The 8,162-nt window shown below is 36.6% G+C and overlaps 2 protein-coding genes across 2 annotated transcripts; both read right to left on the bottom strand.

The window, feature by feature from the left end:
- Positions 1-2,159: 2,159 nt before the first annotated feature.
- Positions 2,160-3,164, bottom strand: LOC140431649 (ATP-dependent DNA helicase pif1-like). Its single transcript, XM_072519538.1, has one exon. It carries the CDS (start codon positions 3,162-3,164, stop codon positions 2,160-2,162), a length of 1,005 nt encoding a protein of 334 aa, XP_072375639.1.
- An 848-nt stretch (positions 3,165-4,012) lies between these two features.
- On the bottom strand, positions 4,013-6,643 carry LOC140431648 (uncharacterized). Its single transcript, XM_072519537.1, has 3 exons — positions 6,176-6,643; positions 5,531-6,026; positions 4,013-5,448 (listed from the first exon to the last, which is right to left on the bottom strand). Exons 1-3 carry the CDS (start codon positions 6,641-6,643, stop codon positions 4,013-4,015), a joined length of 2,400 nt encoding a protein of 799 aa, XP_072375638.1.
- Positions 6,644-8,162: the final 1,519 nt, after the last annotated feature.

Below are 8,162 nucleotides of genomic sequence, written 5' to 3'. Positions count from 1 at the left end.
AACAAAAATTAAATGCAGTATTAAAAAAAACCCAAGATTCAGCTTTGTTTTACCAAATCCAGGCAATAAAAAGGACTACCTTTTAAAAGAACTGACAAACAATTTGGTTCTACTAGCAATGGCAACTACCTTGGATTACTAGAGTTGTTGGCGGAATATGATCCTCTTTTAAAAGAACATATTGAAAAATATGCTACAAAAGGCTGTGGTTCAAAATCTTATTTATCAAAAACGATTTGTTTTGAATTTTTGCAAGTGCTTTCGAACAACATATTAGAAGAAATTGTAAAACAAATTCATTGTGGCCAATATTGTCAGTGTTGACTCTACGCCTGATATAACACGTACAGATCAAATGACATTTATTATTAGGTATTGCTCGGACACTGGAACACCTGTCGAGAGGTTCATACAGTCTTTAGACAACACTGGCCACAAAGCCGAAGATATGGCAGCCAGCATTGTAAAAATTTTGTCCCACCTGAATATAAATCGTATGACAATGAGAGTAACATGTCTGGCGTTTATAGCGGTCTCCAAGCCCGAATAAAATCTACGAATAGTTTGGCAAAATACGTACCATGTGCAGTCCATTCCCTAAATTTGATTGTGTAACATGCAGCACAATGCACTATGTAAAGTACTTCTTTGTTTCTAGTTGCTGAAGAAATTTATGTTTTTTTCTCAGCTTCAACATACAGATGGAAACGACTCACTGAGCTATTGAAAAAATGTAGCCATACAACATTTGTTCCAAAAAGAGTTAATGTGACTCGATGGTCAGGAGGATTTAATGCATTAAAAGCTCTTAATTTATGCTATACCACGTTTATCAAAATGCTACGTCTGGTCGACTCTTCTATATGCAGTTGAAACGTGGACCCTTAAAACATCAACCGTAAATAAATTGGAGGCCTTTGAAATGTGGATCTACCGGAGAATACTCAAAATTTCATGGACATCACATACCTCAAACGAAGAAGTGCTGCATAGAATAGGCAAGGAAAGAGAACTTTTTAACACAGTAAAAGTTAGAAAAACATCATACCTAGGCCACATACTGAGAAATAATAAGTACCAATATGCCCAACTTATAGTGAAAGGAAAAATCGAGGGAAAGAGAGGCCTAGGAAGGAAAAGACTATCGTGGCTCAGAAACATCCGACAATGGACAGGGCTAAATTTTGAACAGCTAATAAGAACAGCTGAAGATAGAGAAGAGTTTAAAATTGTAGTAGCCAACCTCCATTGAGGAGAGGGCACTTTAAGAAGAAGAAATTTATGCTATCAAGGTATAAAGCAAGCACTTTTAGAGTCATTATCTAACGACGACGAGAAGATGCCAGTTCGCTGTGAAGCAGACAATTTACACGAAAAGATGGCTACGTTAGAATTTGGTATTTATGTTGCCTTTTGGTTCGAAGAACTGGAAAGGACTGAGCTAGCGAGTAAATCTTTACAAAGCGCAAATATGGACTTACATACATGTTCGTCTTTGTATAGCTCAATATAACATTTTTACGAGTCTCTTTGTGATAAATGTACTTTATTTGAACAAAAGGAGCAGCTCTTATTACAACAAATGGAATACAACAAAGAAATTAGAAGTCCTAAAAGAAAATTACAGTTTGACGAACCAGATACAGAAGAGATTCTTACACCGCAAAATAAGATTAGAAATCAAGTGCTGTATAAACAAATTAATTATTTGGTAAATAATCTGAAATCTCGAAGAAAAGCTTATGAAGATCTTGCCATCACTTTCTCATATTTATTTTCTCTACCTTTCTCTACCTTTTTAAGAGGATTACGTGATTCCAGATAAAGCGTCAGTATTAGTGAATATTTATTCGAATTACTTGGATACATCTTTAGCAAGTGAGTGTATTTAATTAAAACATTTTATAATGTCACTACTAGGCCAAGTTGAGTATAAAATTCCAACAACTCACAGTACTACTTTTGTGATGGAGCTTTTGCATAAAAATAATATAATTTATATAATTGCAACCTTCCCAAACGTAGAAATAGCACTAAGAATCTTCTTATCGTTGATGGTTACTAACGCAACTGGTGAAAGATCATTTTCAACTTTAAAACAGGCCAAAAATTATTTGAGAATTGCGATGACGGAAGAAACATTAAATTTGTTCGCTGTTTTAAATATTAATAACTAGCTGATCAGGCGCAAAAACAAACAACGCAGATGGTCTTCCGACCCGTGAACATGCCACGTATAATTGATCATGGGAAAAACATAAATGTTCTAGATTTAAACCACAAACTTTTAAGGATTGGCCTTGTGATTTGTTGATGGTCATGGCAAATGCAAGACGTATCGGAAATTGAAGTCTTTTAAATTCAAACGGCATAAAGGTTGGGATCATCGGGATCCTCGGAATGAGAACTTCCTCACCTTTGAATTTTCCTATCATTATCGTAGCGTAAATTACATTGTTCATCAATTTACTAACCACCAAACGCGTACCGTTGCACAGTTTTGGTTGGTTTATGTTTCGAAGCATGATTACTACGGAGCCAACCTTTAGGCGTAAATTGTGCGGTGGTAAGCCAGGCACGTCCAAAGAGTTTAAAAATTCAATTGGATAGTTGGTGGCTTCATCTTCATTTGTGATGCAGTCAATAGATTTGAATGAATGCATTGTTCCAACGATCTTATTTTGAATTATGTAATTCAGGTCATCTACATCTTTATTCTTAGCCGCTAAAATTGCTCGCTCACTCAACCATTCATTATTTTTGTAGTTAGAAATAATATTTGGAAATACATTGTTAATAAGTTCGTCTTTTGATGAGACAAAATTACAGAAATTATTCGGAAATGATATTAATCCGCTCGATTCATCGACAGGTACTTGACCATTACCGATAGTCAGCAATTGCTCCGAGAAATCTTCAGCAGATGTATCATTAAGCAATGTAACTCTGTTTGTTGTCAGCTGCAGTTTCTTCACATAGCGCCATAGATTTGACGATTTGAGGCAAGCGTTTATTTCATCGGCAGCCGTAGATCTTGGAATTACTGGCAGTATTTGGCGGAAATCGCCAGACAGTAAACTCATTGCTCCTCCAAAACATCTCGAGTCATTGCGTAAATCTTTTAATGTTCGGTTAAGTGCTTCTAATGCACGTTTATGCGCCATTGTGATTTTCGATGCCGCTAAAACTTTGGCCATTGCTGAGTGTTTTGCAATATTACACGTTGGTTCTTCAATAGTTTGAAGATTTAACGGTAATTTGAATGCCGAATGAGCCGTACGGCATCCTTTTAACAATGTGGCTACTATTCCAGAAGAAGCAACTGCAATCGCTATGTTGGATCTCGCCCGAACAGTTGCTAAAACTAATGACATAAGGAATGTCTTGCCAGTTCCACCAGGGGCATCTAGGAAATATTAAACCACCATTTTCATCAGCGATTGCTTTCATTAAAGTATCATAAACTTCCTTTTGTTGGTAATTCAACAGGGGTACATTCCTTTGAACTACTAAATCTAATTCCTGGTGATCATATTCACGATCCCGTTCCAATTCTCGATTAAATGCGTCATTCATTTCACGATTTGGCGCTGGCATTCCTAACCTGATTAATAAATTACCGCACATGAGGTAACACATATCTTCGATCAAGAGTAAAGCACGATTATGTATCTCCTCATTCATCTCAATATCGTGATTTCTGGAACTGACACGACTTTGATGTAAAATATCTTCTGACATACTATCCTTGTATTTGTGCCACAGGTTACATGGGTTTGATGGAAAACATGTCGAAATTATGATAGCGAATAATGTGCGTATCTGACTTGGAGATGCAGAGATAATGGCTTTAGCGATTGTCGTATCCCAATGGGTATCGTCTTCTAATAAGTTCAATTCTTCACATGCAGCACGATATGTTGGGAATATTACACCATTAACAGTTCGTAGTGTCTCAAATGAAGTTGGCCCACGCATATTTACCAGCAACAACCGCAAATAGAAACATTCATCATTCTTTGGATGAACTGTATACATAGATTAAGAGCATCAGTAGAACGCACATCTGGATACCCAGAAACCGCATCACCTTGTTTTCGTCTTTGAAAATTCTTGGATGAAGCATTCCAAGTATATAACGTGGCATCTCCGAGTAAAGCAAAGTTCGTGCAAACTGATCGCTTTGGCAGATTGCAAAAAAACTGGTCAATGTAGTTGCTGGAGGTGTTTCAGCACGTTGCGTAGCATTCGAAGCCGTGAAATATACTCGTTGACCATTCTCCAGATGCACCGCAAAATGTATAACAGTAGGATGACGTTCGTGAATTGGAAATGCGAATATACGCCAAATCGCTTCATTACAGCTCACATAACGACCAACTTGATAGCGTGAAATTTCATCGTTGGTATTTGAGGATTGCAATCCAAAAACCGCCATATCACTGCCTTTCGTGACATATTTGCAAATATATTTTATGGACTTAACTGAATTGCAGTATTCAACGTTGCAATGTGTCTTGAACGTTTTAGAAATAAGTGGCGAATATGGAACAATCCAACTGTTGTCGACAACGAAATCCATTCTTTTCACTTTCGTTGTGACAGTTCGACCGTTGTCATCTGGTGATCGACGCCGATACAGCGGATACCCATCGTTGCCAGTGACAGTCTCCGCCGTTAATTTCCGTGGATATCGTTTAGAGCACTTTCCATCAACCATGCAAGGTGATTGGGGATTGATGGCACTACACGGTCCATGAATCATATTAGTAGTAACAACATCATGTAGGTCTGGATCGACTTCATGATCAGGAATCTCGGCACATATGATATCATCTATTTGGTCAGGCTGAATTCTTTCCACTAACCAAATAAGAATGTGTGCGTGCGGCAGGCCTCGCTTTTGCCATTTCATTGAATACATCCAGCATCGAGTATCTCCAAAGACGCGTTGTTTAACAATAAAGTTCATCAGGGACCGAATTTTTTGCCTGAATATACGTGCTGTGATGTCGTGTCTATCATTTGATGTTTGTCCGGGAAGCAGCAATTGAGTAATTTCTATCCATTTTGGATTACAGGTAAAAGTAATAAAGAGATCTGGCCGGCCGTAATGACGAACATATGTCATTGCATCTTGTGCATATTCATGCATATGACGTGGGCCACCAATGTACGTCGCCGGCAGAATAGTTAATCGACCAATATTAGCTGCATTTCCTTCAGTACTAACTGCATCACGTAAATGGATGTACTCCTCAGAACGCAGTTTGGCTTGGTTCAACCTAATAAATGTTAAATGTTCCGTTTCTATTTTTACATACATGTCAACGCAATACTGCTGAAACAATCGACGAAACCGCAGCAAATAGTTGTCAGCATTTTGACGAATCATCAAACGATATGCATAATAATTCATTGAGCTAACTTTCTTTGTAGTTTCTTCACCTGAAATTAAAAATTTGATAATTAACCATTTCAAAGACAAATAATACAGACATTAACCATTATTAAGATACTGATACTTTACCATTCAATGGATTTATAATTTTAATATTAAAATAATATCCATCTTCTTGCCAAAACATCAGTGGGTATTGCAATGCGTCATATGATCGATGAGTTTCAGATATTTGTTGCAGTTGCCCAGTATCGCGACGTGTAAGCACAATATCGCGTTTTTCCAATTGTTCACCAACAATCAGGATGGCAACTTCGTCTACTGTTGGTGCATTAAATGTGCGTTCGTGTGTTCCAGATGGTCGTTTATCTGCTTTGATGACAAATTTATAGTCATCATTTGGCATGCGCTCTAAAGCACTCTTAAACAACCTGACCAACGCATGATGTTCATGAAGCAGACACTGCAAGTCTTGAATAATTGCTCGCTTCATTCCAGCATTGATCCCTACGCGTCGATCAAGTTGTTCTTCCATGTTGCCCATGAAATATATTTGTAAAAATTTATTCTGTGTATCTCCGAAAGGTAGTAATGATCCAATTCGATGGTGAATCTGTCCTTGTATCTACAAAATAAAAACCAGACAGTATTAACTGGGTTATAAACACTTTTTCTGTGGGGGAGTAGAGTTCAGTATTAGCAAATATAATACATACCAATTGATAAAGTAAGTTATTCTTTAACTACATTCTATGTAAGTACAAAAATAAATACCTTAAATGTCGGATTAAATCCTCCTTCTTCGATAATGTCTGCCCCAAATGACGTCATTTGGAAACAACTATTGTATTTTCGAGTATTTGCAAGAAAGTGGCGTGATTCTTGTGTTTCGCCACAAAGCAATGAATACAATGGCTCATGTGGCGGAGTCAACACTGGCAATTTCACTTTACCATTAAGGCAGCATAATCCAGGCGTTTCTCCGGAAAACTTTAATGCACCACAATACTCGCAAACAACGTCCATTTGCCCAATGCAAACGCTAGGATGCAAGCTGTCATCATTGCTGCAATCGTATCGAAACACTGCTCGATTCAAATCAGCTAAATATCTTGTTCTGCGTCGCAAATTATCTATTTGTTGCCTTCTGTTGTTCGCTCGACGATTCTGCATTGCCAACCGAGCTGTTTCACGGGCTGCTTCACTTTGCTCTCGTGATTGAGAAGCACGAAGTCGAGCCATACTATCGCGGCGCTGTTCACGTGCAATTTCTTGTTCTTCTTCAGTCCTTTCATTTGCAGTATTTTGTATTCTTCTTGCATTACGGCTTTGTCGGGAAAGATTCGATCGTCTTGGTCGCGGCATTATTAATTAAACTTCACTTCACTTCAATCCACTTGTTAATTATTTATTTAATAGAAATAGTTTTAATATTGATTTCTTACAAATATCAAATTGTCATCCATACGTCATTACATAGCTGTCATTTTACGTCAATTACATAGCTGTCATTTGCGTTTTGTTATTCCAAGTCTGATTCTTTTTTGTTATACCACGTTTTATAGTGACTGACGTTTCATGTCAAGTCACACGGGAATGCTGTCGAACGGGATAAAAAGTATCCTATGTTTGTCTCCTGCCTCTAAGCTACCTCCCTACCAATTTTCAGCCAAATCTGTTCTGCCGTTCTTGAGTTATAAGTGGTGTAACTAACACGACTTTCTTTTATATATAGATGATCTGCTTGCAAAATTAGATTTTAATAAAATCATCGACCTGTTTGCAAGTAGAAAGTCCAGGAAAATTTGTTTGTAAAAGTTGTGACTTTGTATCTGTGTGGCGTGTATATTTGTAATAAATTTCCTAATAATATTAAAATAGTTTTAATGAATTGTTAACCTGAGAAGCTTCTATACCTATTGGAGAGTGGCAGTTATAGTATGACTTAGTTCCCGGAGGTCCATGAAGTAAATCCGGCACTGCATATAATTAAAGAATATTACTATTAATGTTTCTTATTCTTATAGACTACTCTTCAGCTTAAACATTTGAGAAAAAACATAAAATTTCCCTCACTTCATCTTGCTTACAATAATGAAATGTACCATAACACAAATCTACTAATTTGTTAACAATTAACGTCACATACAAAGCGAAACAATATTTCATACCTGATCTATTTCCAGCAATATAAATTAAATTTGTTCAGCTAAGACCAACGCAACGTTTATAATCTTTGCGCTGAAAACAAAACAGTTTTTTTAAATTATGTTATTTCATCAGCTTGATGTATAACAGATCGTAAAATTTTTTAACATGACTATTAAACTGAAACGGGGAACAACACTTTCTGTTGAGATGTTTATCGGATAGAGATTCCTTAGCAGATTATTTTTATTCCTAACTAGATTTTTTTACACCGATTATTAAAAAAAATGTCTTTTGTGCATCGAATAGTGAAAATTTAGTGCATGGTATACAAATGGTATCAAATATAATTAGTATACCTCGGTTAAATTGTTCTTAATAATTAATTAATTGAGTTTTAGTGCATTGCTTCATAAAACAATAATAATTATTAGAAACCAAGAAGAAAAAATAAACAAAGCGGCAAACGAAGTGCTGTGTATTGAACAACATAAGAATACATATTTGGAGAAATACAGCGACGACTTAGAAGAGATGATTAAAAGAAAAAAAAGTGCATTTCATAAATGGCTAAACGACAGAACCCCAGGAACACGACTCTGAGATAGCGCGT

The sequence above is a fragment of the Diabrotica undecimpunctata genome, unplaced genomic scaffold (assembly GCF_040954645.1).
Source record: "Diabrotica undecimpunctata isolate CICGRU unplaced genomic scaffold, icDiaUnde3 ctg00001063.1, whole genome shotgun sequence".
Taxonomy (NCBI): domain Eukaryota; kingdom Metazoa; phylum Arthropoda; class Insecta; order Coleoptera; family Chrysomelidae; genus Diabrotica; species Diabrotica undecimpunctata.
The sequence above is the reverse complement of the archived record's forward strand: the minus strand, read 5'-3'. Positions and strand labels throughout refer to the sequence as shown.

What these genes read in the sequence shown, in the direction of transcription:
- LOC140431648 (XM_072519537.1), bottom strand. Translation starts at nt 6,643, where the DNA reads ATGGCTCGACTTCGTGCTTCTCAATCACGAGAGCAAAGTGAAGCAGCC. An exon ending in GATTTAATCCGACATTTAAG is followed by an intron (nt 6,027 to 6,175) that starts GTATTTATTTTT and finishes TTTATTTTGTAG; the next exon opens with ATACAAGGACAGATTCACCA. An exon ending in AATTATAAATCCATTGAATG is followed by an intron (nt 5,449 to 5,530) that starts GTAAAGTATCAG and finishes TTTTAATTTCAG; the next exon opens with GTGAAGAAACTACAAAGAAA.
- LOC140431649 (XM_072519538.1), bottom strand. Translation starts at nt 3,164, where the DNA reads ATGGCGCATAAACGTGCATTAGAAGCACTTAACCGAACATTAAAAGAT.